Source organism: Lacerta agilis, chromosome 12 (genome assembly GCF_009819535.1).
Source record: "Lacerta agilis isolate rLacAgi1 chromosome 12, rLacAgi1.pri, whole genome shotgun sequence".
Taxonomy (NCBI): domain Eukaryota; kingdom Metazoa; phylum Chordata; class Lepidosauria; order Squamata; family Lacertidae; genus Lacerta; species Lacerta agilis.
This window is the reverse complement of record NC_046323.1, coordinates 54,089,664-54,114,734: the sequence shown is the minus strand read 5'-3', so window position 1 is coordinate 54,114,734 and position 25,071 is coordinate 54,089,664. Positions and strand designations below refer to the sequence as shown.

Here is a 25,071-nt window from a genome sequence, read left to right as displayed (position 1 = left end):
CTGATTCTAAAACCAGATACAGATAAAATGCAAATGAAAAACTACCGTCCAATTTCCCTTTTGAATGTGGATTACAAAATTTTTGCAAATGTTTTGGCTACCAGATTAAAAAGAGTGCTTAAAGACTATATACACAAAGATCAAGCGGGTTTCCTTCCAGGAAGACAGATAAGTAACAATACAAGAATTATTGTGGATATTTTAGAAAAACTGGAAAGAAACATAAATACAGAGGCAGCACTACTGTTCATCGATGCGGAGAAAGCCTTCGACAAGGTATCTTGGATGTTTATGAAAAAGAATCTGGAAAAGATGGGAGTTGGAGAAAGATTTCTAAATGGCATTAAAGCCATTTATACAGAACAAAGAGCAAAAATAATAGTAAATGGTGTGATATCGGAGGAAATTGAAGTTGAAAAAGGAACAAGACAAGGGTGCCCTATCTCCCCTTTATTATTTATCACGGTCCTGGAGGTCCTTTTAAATATGCTACGAAAAGAGAAACAGATAAAAGGAATTAGGGTGGGAGAGAAAGAATACAAACTACGCGCCTTCGCAGACGATCTGATGCTATCCCTGCAAGAACCGGAGGGCAGTGTCCCCAAAGCCTTGGAATTAATTGAACAATTTGGACGAGTAGCTGGCTTCAAACTAAATAAACAGAAAACCAAAGTTTTAAGTAAAAATATGAGCGCAGAACAGATACGAAGATTACAAGAAGGCACAGGCCTCAATTTTGTTAAATCTGTAAAATATCTAGGTATCAATCTCACAGCAAAAAATATTAACCTGTATAAAGATAACTATGAAAAACTGTGGACAGAGATAAAGAAAGATCTGGAGATGTGGACAAGGTTGAAATTGTCGTTAATGGGCAGAATAGCAGTGATCAAAATGAATGTTCTACCAAGGATGCTGTTTTTATTCCAAGCCATACCAATTCTGGATAAAATGGACTGTTTTAAGATATGGCAAAGGGACTTATCGAAGTTTATATGGCAGGGCAAAAAGCCTAGAATTAAGTTTAAGATTTTGACAGACTCCAAAGAGAGAGGAGGCTTTGCTCTGCCGGATTTAAGACTTTTGAAGCAGCGGCCTTTTGCTGGTTGAAAGATTGGTTTAAACTAGAAAATGTAGACGTGTTGGACTTGGAAGGACACGACAACATGTTTGGATGGCATGCATACCTCTGGTATGACAAAGCTAAAATCCACAGAACTTTCAAGAGCCATATAATTAGGAAATCTCTATATCAGGTTTGGATTAGGTATAAAGACTTACTGGAGAGAAAGACTCCTAGATGGATATCACCAGTCGAGGCCAAGGCCTATAAGAGACCAAACATGTCTGCAAGTTGGTTACGGTATATGGATATATTGCAGCAGGAAGGGGACTCATTTAAGTTGAAAAGCTATGATCAAGTCAAAAATCAAGTCCCCGACTGGCTGCAATATCATCAAGTTCATGAAACATTTAAATTAGACAAAAAAGTTGGTTTTCAAGTTGAAAAATCAAAACTGGAAACAGAACTGATTGAATCGAACTTTAAAAACCTTTCCAAGATGTATAACTTGTTGCTAGAGTGGCATACGAAAGATGAATTGGTGAAATCAACAATGATAGATTGGGCAAAAGATGTGGGTCATAATATTATGATGGATGACTGGGAGAGATTGTGGCAGAAAGGTATCAATTTTACTGCATGTAATAGTTTAAGAGAAAATGTTATGAAAATGATATACAGATGGTATCTGACACCAGTTAAGCTAGCTAGAATGAACTCTAAAATGTCGGATGTGTGTTGGAAATGTAAAGTGTCGAAAGGTACCTTTTATCACATGTGGTGGTCGTGTCCAGGGGTAAAGGCCTTCTGGGACAAGATTTATAATGAGCTTAAGAAGGTAATGAAAATTACCTTTTGTAAGAAACCAGAGGCTTTTCTTTTGAGCATGACCAATGAAGAGATACCCAGTCAGGATAGAGTATTCTTTATGTATGCCACGACAGCGGCTAGAATTTTATTGGCAAGAACTTGGAAGGGAGAAGACATACCAACAATTGAGGAATGGCAGATGAAGTTGATGGAGTACATGGAATTGGCAGACCTGACCGCCAGGATCCGAGACCAGAGGGAGGAGAAGGTGTCGCAAGATTGGAAGAAATTTAAGGACTATTTAGTTAAGCATGTTAAACTGAATGTTTGAATACTTGTGCAGAAATATATAAAAGAATCGGCTTTAGAAGTTTAAGGTTAGTTATAATGGTTTGAGAAGAAATTTTGATGTGATAGATTTATTTGTATAAGAATGTGATAAGATATAGAATATAAGTGTATATTATATTGGTTTAGACGAATTGGAAGAACATTAAGATATTGAGTATGAGTTAATGGGAAAAGAAATGAAGCTACCTAAAAAGTATATATGTATTTGAAGACAGAGGAGGGACCAGGGGAAGTCCCCTTTAAGAAGTTAAAAAAAAAGTAGAGAAACAAAGATAAACAGTTAGTAAGGTTTGTATAAGTTCTTTTTTCTTTTTGTAGGGTATTGTTGTGTTTTATATTGTTGATTGTGTATTTTGTTTTTATTGTGTTTATGTATGTCTAATGTTGTTTGTGTTTTGTTTTATGGAAAATAATAAAATCTTTAAAAAAAAAAAAAAAAGAGGAATGGACAATGAAATTAACAGAGTATGCAGAGTTAGACAAGCTGACAGGAAGACTTCGAGAACAACGAGACCAAAAATTCATAAGACTGCACAAAGTTTACAAATTATTTGAAAGAAAAAACTCAATTAAATACGTTAATAGGATTATTAATTGCAGGGTGGTTGCTTTGAATGATATTAAATCATAGAATCGTAGAGTTGGAAGGGACCACAATGGTCATCTCCAACCCCTTGCGATGCAGGAATCTTTTGCCCAACCAAGGACTCGAACCCATGACCTTGATTCTCATGCTCCACCAACTGAGCCAGGTAAACAGGTCCTGATCTCCTACTGCCTATTGCCCTGAACATGGAAAGCTTTGTTTCAGCACCTTTGGGGCACCGATGGAGCTGGGACTGTCCCAAGTCGACCTACTGCAACCTGCTTCAGCATGATGTTGGTACCCAAGAAGGACCAGTTAGCAGGCAGCCAGTGTGGCATAGTGGTTAGAGTGTCGGCCTAGGACCTCTGGGAGACCAGGGTTCGAATCCACACCCGGCCACGAGGCTCACTGCCTCTCAGCCTAACCTACCCCCCCCCCCAGGGCTGTTGTTGGGAATTAAATGAAGAGGAGGGGGGTGAGAACCATTCCCGCCACCTTGAGCATCCTTGGGAGAGAGAAAAGGTGTGATATAAATGTAATTTTAAAAAAATATAAAAATTCCGAATCGCGTCTTGTGGTGGAGAATCCGCCTCCCCCCGTCCCCCGTCCCCCGCAACCCTCGGCAGACGGAGTAAGATCGTTTTAACCCACGTCTAAACCTGTCTCTTCCTGGCCGACCGTTGCCGCGGCAACTGGGCACTAAGCAAGAACCATGGCAACTGGGTCCAAATGCTTCTTCCTGCGGTCCAAATACGGCAGCAGGATGTTGGAAGGCGAGGACCTGGAAGTGTCAGCCCATGGCAGGCTGTGTTTATTTAAATAATAATAATAATAATAATAATAATAATAATAATAATAATAATAAAGTAAATACCCAGGATGGACCGATGGCCCTAATGGTGACAAACAAAATAGAAAGATGGAGGTGAATTGCCACTTGGTTCAAGATCAGGGAGAAGGAGGAAGCCTCAGGGGGCAGCAACAGTCTGGAAGCAAATTCAGAAGCGCTGCAGGATAATAATAATAATAATAATAATAATAATAATAATAATAATAATTCTGTTATTTGTAGCTTCCCCACTTGACTCCGCTGCCCCAGTCACTCTGGGTGGCTTCCAACAAAAGGAAGAGCATAATTTAAAAAATCCCTTCATCATAGTTGCAGCGACGCCCCCTCCCAGCCAGACCCCTGCCGAGATTATGCAACCACCTTGTAATTACACAACAATTGTAACTCAAGATGCATTGCAACGCTCAGCGCAGATTCCCAGGAGTTGCCTTTCAGCTAGATCTGCTATTCTCTGTGCGTGTCCAGGGGCAAGCAATTTGGAGTGCTCCAACATCTTATCTCGGAGCGGCTCGTGTTGTTCCCGTTGCACGTAGCAGAATTCGAACCCTGTTCTCTTGGAAACGGAAGCACCAGATGCAATGGAGGCAACACAGCAAACTTTCTGGCAGGCAAATTTTGCGGAGTTTCAAATCTCAGGGCGTTTCGTACTGCTAATTCAGGTGTCTTCGGGACTTGGCAAAATCACCAGCTCTGTTTTCTCCTCCTGCCTTTCTGGTGGGTCAGTCATCCCCCTCCCTCAGTCATGTTTACCTGCTTGATCATATAAATGGTAAAGGTAAAGGGACCCCTGACCGTTGGGTCCAGTCGCAGACGACTCTGGGGTTGCGGCGCTCATCTCGCTTTATTGGCCGAGAGAGCCGGCGTACAGATTCCGGGTCATGTGGCCAGCAGGACTAAGCCGCTTCTGGCGAACCAGAGCAGTGCATGGAAACGCCATTTACCTTCCCGCTGGAGTGGTACCTATTTATCTACTTGCACTTTGATGTGCTTTCGAACTGCTAGGTGGGCAGGAGCAGGGACCGAGCAACGGGAGCTCACCCCATCGCGGGGATTCGAACCGCCGACCTTCTGATCAGCAAGCCCTAGGCTCTGTGGTTTAATTTAGACCACTAAACCTTTCGGCTGATGGGCTTGCTGAGCAGTACAGAGAGTGCCCAAGCAGGGAAGTGTACAATAGAGCTCTGTGGGACGGCCCTTTTTCTGAGCGAGGGTTATTGGGAGGGGATTGGTGGGGGGGATCGGTGCTTTGATTCATTGAGCTGCCTCGAAGGGGGAGTTCCTTCGAGAGCCGCCTTCTCACCTTACAAAGCAAGTCGCCCCTCTTTTCTCGAGACACACGTCTCGCCATCTGGAAGGCGACCTCTGACGGCCCCCAGACTTGACCTGAGTCTTTAGAGGCTGGGTAATCGATTCCCTCCACTCTGCCCTGCGGTGGGTGACGACATCTGTCTTTTGCAATAATCCTCCCCCTGCCTGATGGGCCTCTCGTGTTTTCAATGGGATGGGGAGAGAGAGAGAGAGAGAGAGAGAGAGGAGAGGAGGGTCTCAGAGCATTCACGGATGGAGACCAAGGTGTTAAAAGAGGAAGGTATCTGAAGAAGCGTGCATGCACACGAAAGCTCATACCAGGAACAAACTCAGTTGGTCTCTAAGGTGCTACTAGAAAGAATTTTCGATTTTGCAAGAACAAACAGTGAGAGATTTCACTTTCTTGGGTTCCATGATCACTGCAGATGGTGACAGCACTCACGAAATTAGAAGACGTCTGCTTCTTGGGAGGAAAGCAATGACAAACCTAGACAGCATCTTAAAAAGCAGAGACATCACCTTGCCGACAAAGGTCCGTATAGTTAAAGCTATGGTTTTCCCAGTAGTAATGTACGGAAGTGAGAGCTGGACCATCAAGAAGGCTGATCGCCGAAGAATTGATGCTTTTGAATTATGGTGCTGGAGGAGACTCTTGAGAGTCCCATGGACTGCAAGAAGATCAAACCTATCCATTCTCAAGGAAATCGGCCCTGGGTGCTCACTGGAAGGACAGATCCTGAAGTTGAGGCTCCAGTACTTTGGCCACCTCATGAGAAGAGAAGACTCCCTGGAAAAGACCCTGATGTTGGGAAAGATGGAGGGCACAAGGAGAAGGAGACGACAGAGGATGAGATGGTTGGACAGTGTTCTCGAAGCGACTGGCATGAGTTTGGCCAAACTGCGAGAGGCAGTGGAGGATGGGGTGCCTGGTGTGCTCTGGTCCATGGGGTCACCAAGAGTCGGACACGACTGAACGACTGAACAACAACAACAAAAATCTTGATAGAAGTTAAAAGGTTGAACGCTATTTCTTGTCAGGCTATGATATACCCTTGGAACCTAAAATATTTCTGCTTGGCTGTCTAAAAAAAAAGATGTTATTCCAGAAAGTAATCATTTTAATTGTTCTATTGCTGCTTTATTAGGGATTTGGCTTTCGGCATTTCTTTCTTTCTCAGCTAGGCTCACCGCCCAGTGAGCTTCACGGCTGAGCAGGAATTCGAACCCTGCTCTCCCGAGCCGTAGTCCAGCACTCTAACCACTGCAGCACACTGTCTCTGTCATGTATCACTGCAGCTATTTTCACTGTACCCTTGTGAGCCCTCTTCAAAATTTCGATGCGGAAAGGTGGGGCAGGAATATTCTGAAGGGATGCACGGCAAAACCAATCCGCGTTCTGGAGGCCTTCCGTCTGCAACCCGCCAGGGCAGCGAGAGAACTGCATTAGGCCTGTCTACATCGAGACACACACAAACACCCAGGATTACACCTGCAGGTTTTTGCCTGTGCCAACAGCAAACCCTCGGATGAATCAGTTGCAATGACTCGGCAGTCCCTTGTGACTTTGATCCTCTAGCAGCTTTGAGGATCAAACTGGGCTTGCCAAGTCATCGCCGCAACCTCCTGCTGCTTCATGTACCGAGCGCAGTCTGTTTGATGTTTGGTAAATGCTTCGCTCCAAAGCCACGGTCCAAAGATCATAGAATCCTAGAGTTGGAAGAGACCCCAAGGGCCATCCAGTCCAACCCCCAGCCAAGCAGGAAACACCATCAAAGCATTCCTGACAGATGGCTGTCAAGCCTCCGCTTCAAGACCTCCAAAGAAGGAGACTCCACCACACTCCTTGGCAGCAAATCCCACTGCCGAACAGCTCTCACTGTCAGGAAGTTCTTCCTAATGTTTAGGTGGAATCTTCTTTCTTGTAGTTTGAATCCATTGCCCCGTGTCCGCTTCTCTGGAGCAGCAGAAAACAACCTTTCACCCTCCTCTATATGACACCCTTTGATATATTTGAACATGGCTATCATATCACCCTTTAACCTTCTCTTCTCCAGGCTAAACATACCCAGCTCCCTAAGCCGTTCCTCATAAGGCATCGTTTCCAGGGCTTGGACCATTTTCGTTGCCCTCCTCTGGACACGTTCCAGCTTGTCAGTATCCTTCTTGAACTGTGGTGCCCAGAACTGGACACAGTATTCCAGGTGAGGTCTGACCAGAGCGGAATACAGTGGTACTATTACTTCCCTTGATCTAGATGCTATACTCCTATTGATGTATACTCCTATACATTTGTACTTGGGAGGTACCGGTACATCGGTGCATCCCAGTACGTTTCCGAGCACAATTCATAAGTGTTGGTGCTGACCTTTAAAGCCCTCAATGGCCCAGTAAAGAGCATCTCCACCCCCATTGTTCTTCTCGGACACTGAGGTCCAGCTCCAAGGGCCTTCTGGCGGTTCCCTCCCTGCGAGAAGCGAGGTTACAGGGAACCAGGCAGAGGGCCTTCTCGGTGGTGGCTCCCTCCCATCACGATGTCAAGGAAATAAACAACTATCTGACTTTTAGAAGACATCTGAAGGCAGCCCTGTTTGGGGAAGTTTTTAATATTTAATGCTGTATTGTTTTTAACACTTGATTAGGAGCCACCCAGAGTGGCTGGGGAAACTCAGCCACATGGGCGGGGTACAAATAAATTATTATTATTATTATTATTATTATTATTATTATTATTATTATTATTATTACCCCACCTTTGTTGACAATGAAATAAATAAAAATGCACTGGCCAAGGCCCCAATACAGTTCCAGTCCTTGTGAGAGCTCCCTCCCTCCTCTTTCTCTCCCTCTCTCCTCTCACTGCGCCCTCCCTCACCTTGACACCTTCCTTCCTTTTCTTCACCTCTCTTTCTTTCTTTCTCTTTCTGCTTCCTCCCAGGCTCACTGCTTAACCTCAGCTGTTAATGAGCTTTCTGGCAGTTCCCTAGCAACCGCGTCCCATCTGCATCTGCAAAGTGGGGCAATCCAGTTTCCAGCTCCGGCTTCAGAGAGGCGTGTGGCGGGCTTTGCCGGCGACCCCAAACCCGCAAGGAGCTGCGAAAGCTTACGAGGGCAGGATTCGAATTCTAGCTGCGCCCCGTCCCCCCCAGAACGCCGGGCAGCAAAACGAAAGCAGGTGTTAAGGATTGGGGAGTTGAAAACACAGAAGAGCCCCGGAGATCAAGCCAAAGGGCTACCCAGTGGCCAACGAGACGCAAGGAGGACAACGGCCTTCTGCCCAAGTGAGATTCCCATGCTGCCTGTGAGTGAGACAGAATGGGGCAACCACGACTAGCAGCCACTGAAACCCATTCCTTCCATGGATTTTCCCTTTTAAACCCATTCGGGTTGGTGGCCATCACTGCCTCCTGTGGCAGGGAGTTCCATAGATGAACTGTGCGAAAAATGACTTTCTTTTCTCTGTCCTGAATCTTGCAACATTCTGCTTCATGGGATGTTCACACATCCCAGCTTTGAGGAAGAGGGAAGAAAGCTTAGCCACCTTCAAATACAGTGGTACCCCGGGTTACATAAGCGATCCGTTCCGGGCCGCGGTACGTAACACGGGCGTGCATATCACGAACCCACAAAAAACCCCGGAAGAAGCATGATTTGAGCGCTTCTGCGCATGCGCGAAGTGCGCAGAACGTTTCTGCGCATCGGGGGGTCGCGCGTGCTCCGGAAACACTTCGCAACACGGGGGGGGGGGTACGTAACCCGGGGTTTCCACTGTATCTAAAGGGCTGTCACATGAAAAATGGAGCAAGATTGTTTCTTCTGCTCCAGAGGGTAGGACCCAGGGCCGTCTTTACCCGGGTGTGCAAGGGGTGTGGGGCACCCGGGCACAGAATTCTGGGGGGCGCCAGATGCCCGCTGCTGAAGCCGCCTAAGCTCTTAACTACCTACCTGTTATGAAATAATAAATATTTTTGATCAAGCTAAAAAACAAAATACATATGTACCTAGGTATTACCGAAACGTATACCTACTGTTTCACTAAAGGACTTTCGACTTTGCGCGCTCATTTACCAAAGACTCACCGCACTAGCGGTGGCGCTTGCCATTCACAACGGCATCGCTTGTCAGACTCAACGAGCATAATTGTATTGTAAATAAATGAGCAAATAAAAAAGTTTCTTTTTCCTCCCTTCTTTCGTAAACAAGAGATAAGGCGTACAAAGGATGAACAGGTCAAGTCGGTAACGATTCACTGGGCAAGCAATCTGGGACATAATATTCAGATGGTGAATTGGGAAAGGTTATGGAAAACAGAGCTGAAGTTCACGGCATGTTGATATTTTGAAAGAAAATTATGTGAAAATTATGTACCGGTGGCATTTGACTCATATACACTTGGCAAAAATGTATAGGACAAATAGGGTACAAATAAATTATTATTATTATTATTATTATTATTATTATTATTATTATTATTATTATTATTTTACAAATAGCTGTTGGAAATGTAAAGAAAAAGAAAGTACCTTTTTCATATGTGGTGGTGGTAAAAGCCTTTTGGGAGATGATATATAATGAAATGAAAAAAATGTTTAAAACAGCCTTTGTTTAAAAAAAAAACCTCAGAAGCTTTTTTTATTAGGAATTACAGGTACCAACATTCCAAAGGACCAGAAAATACTATTTTATGCATGTGACAAAAGCTGCACGGATGCTACTAGCCCAGAGATGGAAAGAAGAAAGAGTCCCTACCAGAGTGGAATGGCAAACTAAGACGATGCACTATGCTGATGGCAAAGCTGACTGGAAAACTCAGGGACCGAGAGGACAAAAACTTTACAGAAGAATGGGGAAAAAATTGTAAGTTATTTAAGAGACCACTGTAAGCAGATTGAAACATTAGCAGGATTATGATTTCACGTGTAGAGTAAGAATAACCATGGGACAATATGGATTGACATACAAGTCAGAGTTTGGAAGAAGGCGCAGTTTTAAATATTTGAATCAGGACTCCAGGGAAGGGGTGGGGGGAAGTCCTGAGATTTGGAGAAATCTCTGTATACGCATTTGGATTTTTTTATAACTTTGTATTGGAAAAATCTTTGTATTGCAGAAAAGCAATGACAAACCTAGACAGCATCTTAAAAAGCAAAGACATCACCTTGCCGACAAAGGTCCGTATAGTTCAAGCTATGGTTTTCCCAGTAGTAACGTATGGAAGTGAGAGCTGGACCATCAAGAAGGCTGATCGCCAAAGAATTGATGCTTTTGAATTATGGTGCTGGAGGAGACTCTTGAGAATCCCATGGACTGCAAGAAGATCAAACCTATCCATTCTCAAAGAAATCAGCCCTGAGTGCTCACTAGAAGGACAGATCCTGAAGTTGAGGCTGCAGTACTTTGGCCACCTCATGAGAAGAGAAGACTCCCTGGAAAAGACCCTGATGTTGGGAAAGATGGAGGGCACAAGGAGAAGGGGACGGCAGAGGATGAGATGGTTGGACAGTGTTCTCGAAGCTGCTAACATGAGTTTGGCCAAACTGCGAGAGGCAGTGAAGGATAGGGGTGCCTGGCGTGCTCTGGTCCATGGGGTCACGAAGAGTCGGACACGACTGAACAACAACAAAATTGGAAAAATCAAATAAAAACGGGTTTTAAAAAAAGAAGAAGAATTTTCTGACAGTAAGACCTGCTTGGCTGTGGAGCAGACTATCTCAGAAGGTGATGGGGCTCTCCTTCCTTGGAGGTTTCTAAGCAGAGGTTGGTTGGCCACCTGTCAGCGGTTGTGATTCCTGCATTGGAGGGGGTTGGACTAGATGACCCTTGGGGGTCCCTTCCAACTCTACGATTCTGTCTGTGTTGCTGTAACCCGCCCTTGCCCCTTATGGCAAAGGAATCTTACAAGTTAAAAAATAATAAATGGGCACGAGCTTTGTGCCCCACAGATGGGGGCAAATCCCCTCCTTGACAGTAGCGCCTTCATTTTGTCAGGACACGTTTTCCGCTGCCAAATCTTAAGAGGTGCAAATTAAAGACTCCGCTAACAGGTGATCGCATGCTGTCGCTTCTTTGTCTCGCACTTTCGAAACGGCACAAACGGCATCGCAGGGGGAAGTGCGACATGTCCAGCCTCCTCGCACAAATTTCATGCGGCTCGCGTTAATTATGCACTATTTATTTCCATCCATAATTAAAAATACACACAGGAGCTTCTGGCCTTATAGATAAAGAAGCTGCTCTAGCACGTGCCAAAGTGACATGTCCACTTCTGCTGGGACCTGCCACTATCTCTGGAGGCCTTATGCCAACACGAGCAGGAACTCTGAGAAAAGCTGATCTCGGACATGCAGTTCATCAGTTTTGCGGAATTAAGCTAAATAGTTTTAATTGGATTTTGAATAAGCATGCAATTAATTGCTACTGTTTTGAATTTTATTGTGTTGCTATCTTCCTTAGTGGGTCAAGCAAGACACTACTCTGAATAAATATAATTAAGAACTCCGGCCGGAAGTTTCAACCAAAAAGATGCATTTACTCGTGTGTAAATACAAATATAGTATTAAAAATTTCAGTCTTAAATGAAGAAATAGTTTCACATTGAAAAATCCCTTGAAGTCTTTTAGAAGTTGATGTAAGGGCTTCTACGATGCGTGTCAGATGTATAATGAGACAACTGGAGACCAGGACAGGGCCCCGTTTCGGCGTAGACGCCTTCCTCAGCTCGTTTTTTTGAGAGAAGTATATAATATATATATGGTTTCTATTTTCTTTGATTCTTGAGAAGATATAGCGTCTTAGAGAAAGTTTTCCTGTGTTTTCTATGCGTTGATTATATTTATTTCAGTGTATTTTTGTAATAAGAACTCCAACTTTGTTTACTATTCTGAATAAGGCTTTTTATAGCGAGCACTGGGGATGAGTTTGTGGAACCAAGGGGCAGTGGGCCAAAAAAGTTTGGGAACCACAGGAGTGGACAAGAAAGACCAGTGGTCTGACTTGGTATAAGGCAACATCCTATCTGTGTTGGTCAGGACTTTGCCATTCAGTTCCAGCGAGTGTCCATCAACGGTGGCTCCGAAAAATTTTACACATCACTTGGGAAGACAGGCGAACTAATGCCAGTGTACTGGAAGAAGAATATGGTCTGAAGCTCAACATCAAAAAAACTAAGATCATGGCCACTGGTCCCATCACCTCCTGGCAAATAAAAGGGGAAGAAATGGAGGCAGTGAGAGATTTTACTTTCTTGGGCTCCATGATCACTGCAGATGGTGACAGCAGTCACGAAATTAGAAGACGCCTGCTTCTTGGGAGAAAAGCAATGACAAACCTAGACAGCATCTTAAAAAGCAAAGACATCACATTGCCGACAAAGGTCCGTATACGGTAGTTCAAGCTATGGTTTTCCCAGTAGTAATGTACAGAAGTGAGAGCTGGACCATAAAGAAGACTGATCGCCGAAGAATGGATGCTTTTGAATTATGGTGCTGGAGGAGACTCTTGAGAGTCTCATGGACTGCAAGAAGACCAAACCTATCCATTCTGAAGAAAATGAGCCCTGAGTGCTCACTGGAAGGACAGATCCTGAAGCTGAGGCTCCATTACTTTGGCCACCTCATGAGAAGAGAAGACTCCCTGGAAAAGACCCTGATGTTGTGAAAGATGGAGGGCACAAGGAGAAGGGGACGACAGAGGATGAGATGGTTGGACAGTGTTCTCGAAGTGACTGGCATGAGTTTGGCCAAACTGCGAGAGGCAGTGAAGGATAGGGGTGCCTGGCATGCTCTGGTCCATGGGGTCAAGAAGAGTCAGACACGACTGAACGACTGAACAACAATAACAACAACACTGGAAGAAGCAAAGATCAGCAGCATTGAAATGACGATTCTTCAACATCAACTTCGTTGGACTGGTCATGTTGTGTGGAGGCCTGGTTATTGTCTTCCAAAGCAACTACTCTGTTCTGAAGCGTAACGCTGGCGGTCAACAAAAGAGGTTTAAAGACTGTCCCAAGGCAAATCTTTAAAAATGTAGTATAAACACCGACAACTGGGAAACATTGACCTGCGAGCGCTCCAGTTGGAGAACAGCCTTTACCAAAGGTGTGGTGGACTTTGAATTACAGGTAGGTAGCTGTGTTGGTCTGCCATAGTCAAAACAAAATAAAAAATAAAAAATAAATTCCTTCCAGTAGCACCTTAGAGGCCAACTAAGTTTGTTCTTGGTATGAGCTTTCGTGTGCATGCACACTTCTTCAGATACACTGAAACAGAAGTCACCAGCCCCTTATATACAGGTGAAACTCAAAAAATTAGAATATCATGGAAAAGTCCATTTATGTAAGCAATTGTTTTCATTAGCTACTGGAGTTTAATATAGGCTCATGACTTGCAAAGCGAGATATGTCAAGCGTTTGCTTGTTATAATTGTGATGATTATGGCGCATAGCTGATGAAAACCCCAAAGTTGAAATTGTTACGTTGGGGTTCTCATCAGCTGTACGCCATAATCATCACAATTATAACAAATGAAGGCTTGACATATCTCGCTTTGCATGTCATGAGTCTATCTCATATATTAGTCTCACCATTTAAGTTGAATTACTGAAAGAAATGAACCTTTCCACGATATTCTAATTTTTCGAGTTTCACCTGTGACAGAGTACCCCTCCCCACTCTGTCACTATATATAAGGATCTGGTGACTTCTGTTTCAGTGTATCTGAAGAAGTGTGCATGCACACGAAAGCTCATACCAAGAGTGGACTTTGAAGACGCTCGAACTCAGGACGCAAGGGAGAAACGTGCTGAGAGGAAGGCACGCTTGGAAAATCCACACAGTGATCAACTCCCAGCCGGAAACCTATGTCCCCACTGTGGAAGGACGTGTGGATCCAGAACTGGCCTCCACAGTCACTCATGGACTCACTGTTAAAACCGTGTTTGTGGAAGACAATCTTACTCAGCCATGAGGGATCGTCAAAGAAGGAAGAAGAAGAAGAAGAAGAAGAAGAAGAAGAAGAAGAAGAAGAAGAAGAAGAAGAAGAAGTTTCAGTACCATGGCCAGCTCCTCTTCCAAAGACCTCTTTTTTTTCCTTTGGGAAGGGCAGCTGGAGATCACAGACTTCAGATCCTTCCATGAAGCAGCATAGAATCGTAGAAATGTAGAGCTGGAAGGGACCCCAAGGATCAACTATAACCCTCTGCAATGCAGGAGCTACAGCTACAGAGTCCCTGACAGGTGGCTGTCCAACCTCTGAACGACTGAACAACAACAACAACAACTAGGATTCTTATCTCATTATACATGACAAAGCTATCTTTAGCCATCTCACCCCTTGCCTTTCCCTGCAAGACTAATTGCAAGACTCGTCAACAGGTTTTCCACACCTATCAGCTGATCACCCATTCCCACCACCCTTCTGAGTAATACCCCTCCCCACTCCCTCACTGTATTTAAGGATCTGGTGACTTCTGTTTCAGTGTATCTGAAGAAGTGTGCATGCACACGAAAGCTCAAACCAAGAACTAACTTAGTTGGTCTCTAAGGTGCTACTGGAAAGAATTTTTTATTTTGTTTTGACTATGGCAGACCAACACAGCAACCCACCTGTAACTAGAATTTTTTATTTTGCCCTACTAGGGCAATTCATAAAAACTTTTTTTTAAAAAAATGCCTGCTCCAAAGGTATTATCTTACTATACTAGGGATTATATAGCTATATATGAAATTTCATGCATATCGGTTAGTATCTTGACCCTCCTCCACCAAAATAGCTGTTCACTTGGCTGTTTCCCTATGTCGTGAAGGCTGAAATTTCAGTTCAGTGGAGCACTTACTGTTCCCAACCCTAACCCTGTGGAAAGCCAGCTAATTAGACTTTAATTTGATTTTGGGGTGTTTTTAGGAGGTAATTTAATTATTGTTTGATTTTATACCAATGTTATGTATCTGATGTTAGCCGCCCTGAGCCTGACTTCGGCCGGGGAGGGCGGGATATAAATAAAAGTTTATTATTATTATTACTTGTTATTATTCCTTTGTAAGAAAATATGAAATAACGTAAAACCATTTTTGCAGGGGGGGAATCAATGGGGGGGGTGACAAGAAAGTTTCCACATCCAGTACCACCTGACCTTCCTACGCCTCGGGGGGGGGGGGTTTGACAAAAAAAAATTGCCCCTGGGTACCGATTTACCTTGCTATGCCCCTGCCACCAGTAGCCCAGCCCAGCCCTGGCAGCTGCCTTGCAGTCCATCACTCCCAACCACCCAGTGCTGTGCAGTAATTTCTCGCAATCCCCTTTGTGAAGCTCCGGGGAGATGCACAACAAACATCCCCAAACCCCCCCTTCCTTCCAGCCCTCCCTCCCCCTTTGTCATCGCTGCTTTCTTCTCCGGCACCTGGTCACCGTCCCGGCGTGTGCCGGCAGCTGCCGTGGCAGATGGCAGTGGCTCGACCCTGGAAGGACGGGGGGGGGGGGGTTCCCGGAGAAGGATCCCATCTGTCACCTGCTGCGACGGCGAAGGGCCCAGACTTGCATTCGTCCGGCTTCCCTTCCCCTCTCTCTGCCAATACGGATGGTTGCTTACTGGAGCTCTTTACGGTTATAAATCACGCTGCTCCACGCACGCCCCACCCAGCTCCATGCCCCTGAAAGGTCCTCGAAATCATAGAATCGTAGCAGATCCCAAAGGGGACACCAGGGTCATTTAGCCCAACCCTCTCCAATGTAGGAATCTTTTGCCCCACGTGGGGATCGAACCCACAACCCTGAGATCAAGAGGTTTGTGTTCTACTGAGCCCAAAGGGGACACCAGGGTCATTTAGCCCAACCCCTGCAGTACAGGAATCTTTTGCCCCACGTGGGGATCGAACCCACGACCCTGAGATCAAAAGTTTTGTGTTCTACTGAGTCCAAAAGGGGCTACCAGACTCATCTAGCCCAACCCCTGCAGTGCAGGAATCTTTTGCCCCACGTGGGGATCGAACCCACGAACCTGAGATCAAACGTTTTGTGTTCTACTGAGTCCAAATGGGCTACCAAGGTCATTTAGCCCAACCCCTGCAGTGCAGGAATCTTTTGCCCCACGTGGGGATCGAACCCACGACCCTGAGATCAAGAGGTTTGTGTTCTACTGAGTTCAAAGGGGCTACCAGGCTCATCTAGCCCAACCCTCTGCAATGCAGGAATCTTTTGCCCCACATGGGGATCGAACCCACGACCCTGAGATCAAGAGGTTTGTGTTCTACTGAGTCCAAAGGGGCTACCAGGGTCATTTAGCCCAACCCTCTGCAATGCAGGAATCTTTTGCCCCACGTGGGGATCGAACCCACGACCCTGAGATTAAGAGTTTCATGCTCTACTGAAATGAAGCTCAGCTGTAAAGGCAAGGGTGGTGGCTCGGGGGCAGAGCACACGGAAGGTCCCAGGTGCAATCCGGCACCTGAGAATGTCCCCTTCCAGGAAATCCACGGAGAGCTGCTGCCGGCCTGTGTAGCCAATACTGAGATAGATGGTAATGAGGCAGCATCACTTATTTGGGGGAAGGGCTGCTGCTCAGGGGCAGAACGCCTGTTTCCCCCACTGTTTTTACAAGGCTGTAAGCCAAGGGTCCCCAAACTAAGGCCCGGGGGCCGGATGCGGCCCAATCGCCTTCTAAATCCGGCCCGCGGTCGGTCCGGGAATCAGCATGTTTTTACATGAGCAGAATGTGTCCTTTTATTTAAAACTCGTCTCTGGGTTATTTGTGGGGCATAGGAATTCATTCATATTTTTTTTCCAAAATACAGTCCGGCCCCCAAAAGGTCTGAGAGACAGTGGACCGGCCCCCTGCCGAAAAAGCATGCTGACCCCTGCTGTAAGCATTCTGTCGCCCTTCAAGCTTTCTCCTTTTTTTTGCCTCCATTACTTCATTTTTGGTGCAGACCCCAAAAGCGAAGTCATTGTGCCAAGCATACTCCTGGAGTGCTGCACAGAAACCTGCTCTCAGACCCTCGTTCAGGAATCGAGGTGCGAGCCAAGAAAAGGGTCTCTGCGTGTGTCCCAGGGTCTGCCCTACCCCCCACCCCACACCCCACCCCTAATCCCAGCTCAGACTCCTGAGCCTCCTCCCTCTTCAGATCTGCGTTAGGATGCCCCGGGTGGGGGGTCACTGGGTCAAGAGTGGCTCTCTCTAATCCCACTGCCGACGGAGGGGGGGGAGGGCAGCTATCAAGGGCACAGGATCGTGGTTTGTGTCCACAGACAGCTGGAGGGTAAAAGGTGACCCACATGCCTTTGCACAATGCCTAAGGAAGTGGGATTAATGGGGTGGGGAGAGGGGTGGGAACTGTTTTACACGCTGTCCCCCTGTTGGCGCAGACACCGATTGTCATTCAATGGGGCCTGTCAGCAGCCTGCGGTTTTATCTTGAGGGTTTGCCTATCTCCGATTTTTAAAGCATTGCAGTCGATGAGTCGATGCAGAGAGGAACTTCGGTCAGGGGCTGGTTGGAAACAGAGGAATTTCTTTTGGGGGGGGGGAGGAACCAGCTTGGGAAACCCCCCCCCCCCCCGAAAGAAGAAGGCGCAGAACCCGGGGATCGGTGGTGGGATAATGATGGGTGGTTAGAGGGAGAAGACTGGGAGGAGGAGGTGTCAGAGGCTGAAGAGGCAACAGGGCTTAGTGAGCGGGGAGAGTCCGTGGCAGAGGGAAGTCCAGAATTAGAGGAAGAAGCGGAAGAAGGAGATAAGGGGGGGGGGGCCAAGAGGCAGAGATGGGTCTGGCTGGTGAAGAGTAATGGATATCATAGAATCATAGAATCCTAGAGTTGGAAGAGACCGCAAGGGCCATCCAGTCCAACCCCCTGCCAAGCAGGAAACACCATCAAAGCATTCCTGACAGATGGCTGTCAAGCCTCCGCTTAAAGACCTCCAAAGGAGGAGACTCCACCACACTCCTTGGCAGCAAATTCCACTGTCCAACAGCTCTCACTGTCAGGGAGTTCTTCCTCATGTTTAGGTGGAATCTTCTTTCTTGTAGTTTGAATCCATTGCTCCGTGTCCGCTTCTCTGGAGCAGCAGAAAACAACCTTTCACCCTCCTCTATGTGACATCCTTTTATATATTTGAACATGGCTATCATATCACCCCTTAACCTTCTCTTCTCCAGGCTAAACATACCCAGCTCCCTAAGCCGTTCCTCATAAGGCATCGTTTCCAGGCCTTTGACCATTTTGGTTGCCCTCCTCTGGACACGTTCCAGCTTGTCAGTATCCTTCTTGAACTGTGGTGCCCAGAACTGGACACAGTATTCCAGGTGAGGTCTGACCAGAGCAGAATACAGTGGTACTATTACTTCCCTTGATCTAGACGCTATACTCCTATTGATGCAGCCCAGAATTGCATTGGCTTTTTTAGCTGCTGCCTCACACTGTTGACTCTTGACATGGTCTACCAAGACTCCTAGATCCTTTTCACATGTACTGCTCTCAAGCCAGGTGTCACCATCCTGTATTTGTGCCTTTCATTTTTTTTTGCCCAAGTGTAGTACTTTACATTTCTCCCTGTTAAAATTCATCTTGTTTGATATCTCCTCTTCCTGCTGCGATAAGCTCCCCTCCCTGCTTCTCTCCCAGAACCAGAAGAGGGCCAAAAAGGGAGGAGGAGAGGTTGGCTGCATGCAGGCAGAGTCTCTGATTGCTTGGGGGATGCCCTGGAGAGAAGGGGACTTAGGCAGCTGTGGGGAGGTGGGGACCTTCAGTCTCCGCAACTGCTTCATGGGGGGCAAGACCTGCCGGAGATGAGTGCTGTGCTCATTAGGCCTGACTGACACTCCTGTGCAGATCCTGTTTTTTTGCTAATAAAGAGTTAACTCCAACTTGCAAGGTGTGATTTACTGCTGGCTCACTCCTGACAACTTCTCAGCTCGTTCCCCTGCACTAATCAACCCAAAGTTGTTTTATCATTCATTTATTACCACCAACACTGTCATTAGCATTCTCCCCATATGGACCGACCCAGACCCTGCAATCGTCCTCTGAGTCCCGAAAGAGGTTTGGAGGGTGGCAACACGAGAACAGACCTTTTCCACTCGCTTGTGGGATGCTCTCCTCAATGAGGCCTGCCTATGCTCTTTAAAATGCATTTGTGGGAGAGGAGTTAATGGTTTATTTTTGTTTTATTACCGTATTTTCTGGCGTATAAGACGACTGGGCATATAAGACAACCCCCAACTTTTCCAGTTAAAATATAGAGTTTGAGATATACTTGACCACAGATTCTCCACCCGGCGTATAAGACGACACCCCGACTTTTGAGAAGATTTTCCTGGATTAAAAAGTAATCTTATACGCCAGAATATACAGTATGTCTTTTGTGTTCTCGTCTTGTATTTTTGAGTCGTAAACTGCCCTGTGATCTTCGGGTGAAGAGCAGTATATAACTTAGATAAATATTAATTATAATCAATCATATTATAACTACGTGTTTTGGATCCAACTTATTTTTGCGAGTGTAAACTGTTCCTAATAAAGTGTTGTGTTCTAATGTTGCAACCTGCCCTGAGGACCAAATGGTGAAGGACGGGTAATTTGCAAGAACTCAAGATTTTAGTGAGGCACTTTGGAACTCTCTGCCTATTGATACCAGGCAGGTGCCTTTGCCGTTCTCTTTTCAACGCCTGTTTAAAAAAACAACAACAAAAAACAAAACAGGCTACCCAGTTGTTTGGAGAAAGTTGACATGAGTTTTAATCTGACTCTCGTCTGTTGTTATTTTAACTTTCCAAAAGTCTTAAATTATTGCTGTTAATTTTTCTCAGTGGTGATTTTATTGTTTTATATTTGTGTAAACTGTTTTGAGGTTGTTGTTTTTTAACAACCAAGCAGTGTATAAACCATATGAAATGAATAAATACAATTACTGTTTTCAGCAGCAGCAGCGTGAACAACAATAATAATATCTGCATATTTCCTCCAAGAAGGGGCAATAGTTAGGGGGAGGTCTTAAGATGTGGAAGGGGAAAGGATTCATTCCGCACTTCACTGTGGCAAAAGAGATGAAATTAGCTCCTCTGACACCCAGCAGGTTTTGCAAAGAGCTGGTTGTTTCCTCAGACACAGGCAAAGCACATGGTTCCCTTCCCAAGGAATCCTGGGTACTGTAGTTTGTGAAGAAGTGCTGGGAATTGCAGCACTGTGAGGGGTAAACTACAGTTCCCAGGGTTGTACTTTCAGCAGAAGGTGCAGGTGTGACCGCAGCTGTATTCTGACTACGTGCTGCAATTAATCGACAACTTTTTTTTTCCTTTAAAAGCCACCCACCTTCTGAAGTGGTCAACCATCACGCCGACCAGCTCCCCGACCCGGCCGTCGTTTTCTGGCTGCATTTTGTGGAGGCAGACCACCAGGCCGTCGTGGTTCTGGGTGTGGAAGACGACCAGCTGATCCACGCCGCTGGTCACGCTCATCCCGGTCACCTGTCGAGAGGAACAAATCACACACACAAAAAAGGTTTCAGCGTCTCCCCTCCAAGTGGAAACCAGGCGGCCAAGGGAAGAACGGAACAAGGTCTAAACCCAACAACCAAACAGGGACCAGAGAGACCATTGCAAGTCTGGCCGGCTGGATTGATGAGGGCCGTGTCAAAAGACCGGAATATTTGTTAGTGATGCAAACGGTCCCCTGCATGGACAATTCCCCACGAGGGGTGGGAAGTGCTGGTTTTGGATAGAGAGAGAGCCTAGAGGAGAGGTTCTCAAAGAGGGCTTGGGGGGGGTGACCTAGAGGGGAGCTAAGAGGCAGTGTGGTGTAGTGGTAAGAGTGGTAGACTTGTAATCTGGGGAACCGGGTTCGCGTCTCCTCTCCTCCGCATGCAGCTGCTGGGTGGCCTTGGGCTAGTCACACTTCTCTGAAGTCTGTCAGCCTCACTCACCCCACAGAGTGTTTGTTGTGGGGGAGGAAGGGAAAGGAGAATGTGAGCCGCTTTGAGACTCCTTCGGGTAGTGATAAAGCGGGATATCAAATCCAAACTACTCTTCTTCTTCTTCTTCTTCTTCTTCTTCTTCTTCTTCTTCTTCAAGAGGGCAGAGGGGGCAGGGGGCACTGGAGGTGGGCCCCTCCAAGTGTGTTGATATTTACAATTGACCAAGCTAGAGCCTTGAGTGAAACACCTTCCTGTCACAATAGCTTGCTGGTCTATAATCAATCAATCAATTAATTAATTATACATACCCCGCCCATCTGGCTGGGTTTCCCCAGCCACTCTGGGCAGCTCCCAACAGAATGTTAAAAGCACAATAGAACATCAAACATGAAAAACTTCCCTAAACAGGGCTGACTTCGGCAAGGCGATGTCTCTGCTTTTTAGGATGCTGTCTAGGTTTGTCATTGCTTTTCTCCCAAGAAGCAGGCGTCTTCTAATTTCGTGACTGCTGTCACCATCTGCAGTGATCATGGAGACCAAGAAAGTAAAATCTCTCACTGCCTCCATTTCTTCCCCTTCTATTTGCCAGGAGGTGATGGGACCAGTGGCCATGATCTTAGCTTTTTTGATGTTGAGCTTCAGACCATATTTTGAGAAGTAGTTTCTAGTAAATAACTTTGCAGTTGTTATCATCCAGCCTATTACGTTTACGTGTTTTTTCAATTGTAAAAATTTTGGGGCAGATACACGGCTTCATTTTCCAATCCGGGCCTGCCCCATAGCTTTTGCTGAAATCCTGTAAGTTTCCATACCACAAATTGTCTGGGGAGGGGGGGGGGAGTCAGGTAGGTCTCACTTTAGTTGTACAAAAGTTGCCCCTCCAGTTGGCAATAATGCAATAATATTGGGGAAACAGTTTCAGCTGGATCATAAAGAAGGCTGATCGCCGAAGAATGGATGCTTTTGAATTATGGTGCTGGAGGACACTCTTGAGAGTCCCATGGACTGCAAGAAGACCAAACCTATCCATTCTGAAGGAAATCGGCCCTGAGTGCTCACTAGAAGGACAGATCCTGAAGTTGAGGCTCCAGTACTTTGGCCACCTCATGAGAAGAGAAGACTCCCTGGAAAAGACCCTGATGTTGGGAAAGATGGGGGGCACAAGGAGAAGGGGACGACAGAGGACGAGATGGTTGGACAGTGTTCTTGAAGCTACTAACATGAGTTTGGCCAAACTGCGGGAGGCAGTGGAAGACAGGAGTGCCTGGCGTGCTCTGGTCCATGGGGTCACAAAGAGTCAGACACGACTAAATGGCTAAACAACAACAACATGTTTCACTTCACCCCCAGAGGCGCACTCCATTGTCTCCTGAGACAGAAGGATGCCAACCAACATCACAGAGCAGCTAATAAGGTGGAACGTTGATTGGACCATCTTATAAAAATCAACCGCTATATTTGTGCCGATGGTATGATGCAGAAGATGGTTGCAGAAACAATACCACCTTAACTACCACAAAAGCTGCCCGCCACACCTCCTCTCCGAGCCCGTTGCCAGGAGAGGTCCCTCTTACCATGCTCAGAGGAATCGATCTCATCACTTTGTACTGTTTCCTCGGTTCCAACTTGTATAGGTGCTGGTCTGTGATGAGGATGGCTCGGTCTGTGGTCTTGTTACAGCGGTTGATCTGCGAGGAGAAAACATCACCAGTAATGATACACTGGGCAAGAGATTTGGGTTATAATACACAGTTTTCTTCATGGGAAAAGTTATGGAAAGAGGACCTGAATTTTGCAGCCTGCTGTTCGTTGAAAGAAAATTACCGTATTTTTCCGTATATAAGATGCCCCCCCCCATGTATAAGACATTTAAGAAAATGGGGAGGTACACTATCCGTGTATAAGACACTGGAGAGGTACCAGTGTGGTGTAGTGGTTAAGAGTGGTAGACTCGTAATCAGCCCCACTCACCTCACAGACTGTTTGTTGTGGGGGAGGAAGGGAAAGGAGAATGTTAGCCACTTTGAGACTCCTTCGGGTAGTGATAAACCGGGATATCAAATGCAAACTCTTCTTCTTCTACTTGCACTTTGACGTGCTTTCGAACTGCTAGGTGGGCTGGAGCTGCGACCGAGCAACGGGAGCAGGGGCAGAGCAAGGGGGGCAGTGAGGGTGGGCCATCCTAGGTACCTCCCTGGGGGGTGAAACTCTTGGGGCGGGCCCTGCCCCTGCGATCGGCGCGGGCGCGTGCGACGCGAAATTTTTTAAAAGGCTGCAATGCGCGAACTGTTTGCGGGCTGCAGCCTTAAAAGTTGCCGTGGTGCCGGTCGGAAGGGGTGCCGGCCGCTCGCGCCTGCCATCTTGGGTGGACATGCGCAGTCCACCCAAGATGGCAGGCGCGAGCGGCCGGCACCCCTTCTGAGCGGCACCGCGGCAACTTTTAAGGCAGCACACTGCCGGCGGGCCAGCCCAGGGTGGGCTTGCTCGGGGCTCGCCTTCCTCCGCCCCTCAACGGGAGCTCACCCCGTTGCGGGGATTCGAACCGCTGACCTTCTGATCGGCAAGCCCAAGAGGCTCAGGGGTTTAGACCACAGCGCCAACTAAGTTTGTTCTGGGTACAAGCTTTCGTGTGCATGCACACTTCTTCAGATACACAAGAGCTTATACCCAGAACAAACTTAGTTAGTCTCTAAGGTGCTACTGGACAAATTTTTAATTTTTTTATTTATTTATTTCAACTGCGTCAGACCAACACGGCTACCTACCTGAATCTAGAATCTAGGCTTATAGTTCCTGAGGCTCCCCTCCAAGATCTCAGTTCCCAGGGCTCCCCGGGGAGAAGAAATTGCTCTCAACCCAATTTAGCTCAGCAGCACATTTTATATTCTGTATTGAGTCGGGAAGGAGCGACAGAGGAGCAGCCTCTGCTTCTGCCGGCTGCTCACCTTGCGGACGTGGCACGAGAACAGCACGGAACGGAAGTGAACCTTCTCCTTCAGGGCTGACACCCGTTTGGCAAACTGGTCGGCCATTGCAGGGTTTTCCACTACCTGGAAGAGTTAAAAGAGAGATCGTGAGCAGGGTGGCCTGAGCAGAGGGTGCAGTGGGGGCGGTACGCCCCTATTTATCTACTTAAACGTTGACGTGCTTTCAAACTGCAAAGTTGGCAGGAGCAGGGACCGAGCGACGGGAGCTCACCCCGTCGCGGGGATTCGAACCGCCAACCTTTTGATCAGCAATCCCTAGGCTCTGTGGCTTAACCCACAGCACCATCCGTGTCCCTCCATATGCATGCTTATGTTACTGTTATTTATTGTCTGTAAGATGCTTTGGAATTGATTTGAATCGAAGGCTGCTTATAAACATCATCAATCAATCAATCAGACAAACAAACAAGCCCCTGCATTTAGGAAAACTGCCCTGGGAAAATGGGACGGGCATTTTAAAGCAAACTAGCAAATCAGAAAGGATTTCGGGATCGCTGTCTCCCTGATACATTGACAGCTGCCTACATGGAAGGTTGCTTTTCTCATTTCTGCTTCAATCACGGGGAACGTTCAAATATTCACAGCTTCCCACCGCAGTCTGCCATGATGCAGTCCGAAACCGTATGCGACCTCTGCCTGCCCGGCCCACAAGCAGACCAACAGTTGCCCTGCATAGGGAAGTTTTTAATGTGCGATGTCTTACTGCGGTTTTTATAATTGGTTGGAAGCCGCCCAGAGTGGCTGGGGCAATCCGGTCAGATGGGTAAGGTAAAGGTAAAGTGACCCCTGACCATTAGGTCCAGTCGTATCCGACTCTGGGGTTGCGGCGCTCATCTCGCTTTACTGGCCGAGGGAGCCGGGGTACAGCTTCCGGGTCATGTGGCCAGCATGACTAAGCCGCTTCTGGCGAACCAGAGCAGCGCACGGAAACGCCCTTTACCTTCCCGCCGGAGCGGTACCTATTTATCTACTTGCACTTTGACGTGCTTTCGAACTGCTAGGTGGGCAGGAGCAGGGACCGAGCAACGGGAGCTCACCCCGTCATCGCGGGGATTCGAACCGCCAACCTTCTGATCAGCAAGCCCTAGGCTCTGTGGTTTAACCCACAGCGCCACCCACGCCCCTTGGTCAGATGGGTAGCATATAAATAAATATGTTACTGTTATTCTCATGGCACGAGGCCTTCCTTTCAGCCTACCAACCCCGCCTTTTGGGGC

At 46.7% G+C, this 25,071-nt stretch overlaps 1 protein-coding gene across 1 annotated transcript in view; it reads right to left on the bottom strand.

Annotated features, from left to right (window-relative positions):
* The window catches only part of MYO1G (myosin IG), a 74,505-nt gene that overhangs the window by 8,751 nt on the left and 40,683 nt on the right, over positions 1–25,071 (bottom strand). The window contains exons 19-21 of the mRNA XM_033165983.1: positions 23,813–23,917; positions 22,442–22,555; positions 20,267–20,421 (exon numbers count right to left, since the gene is read on the bottom strand). Coding sequence (XP_033021874.1) covers positions 20,267–20,421; positions 22,442–22,555; positions 23,813–23,917 — 374 coding nt within the window. The remainder of the gene's footprint in view (positions 1–20,266; positions 20,422–22,441; positions 22,556–23,812; positions 23,918–25,071) is intronic.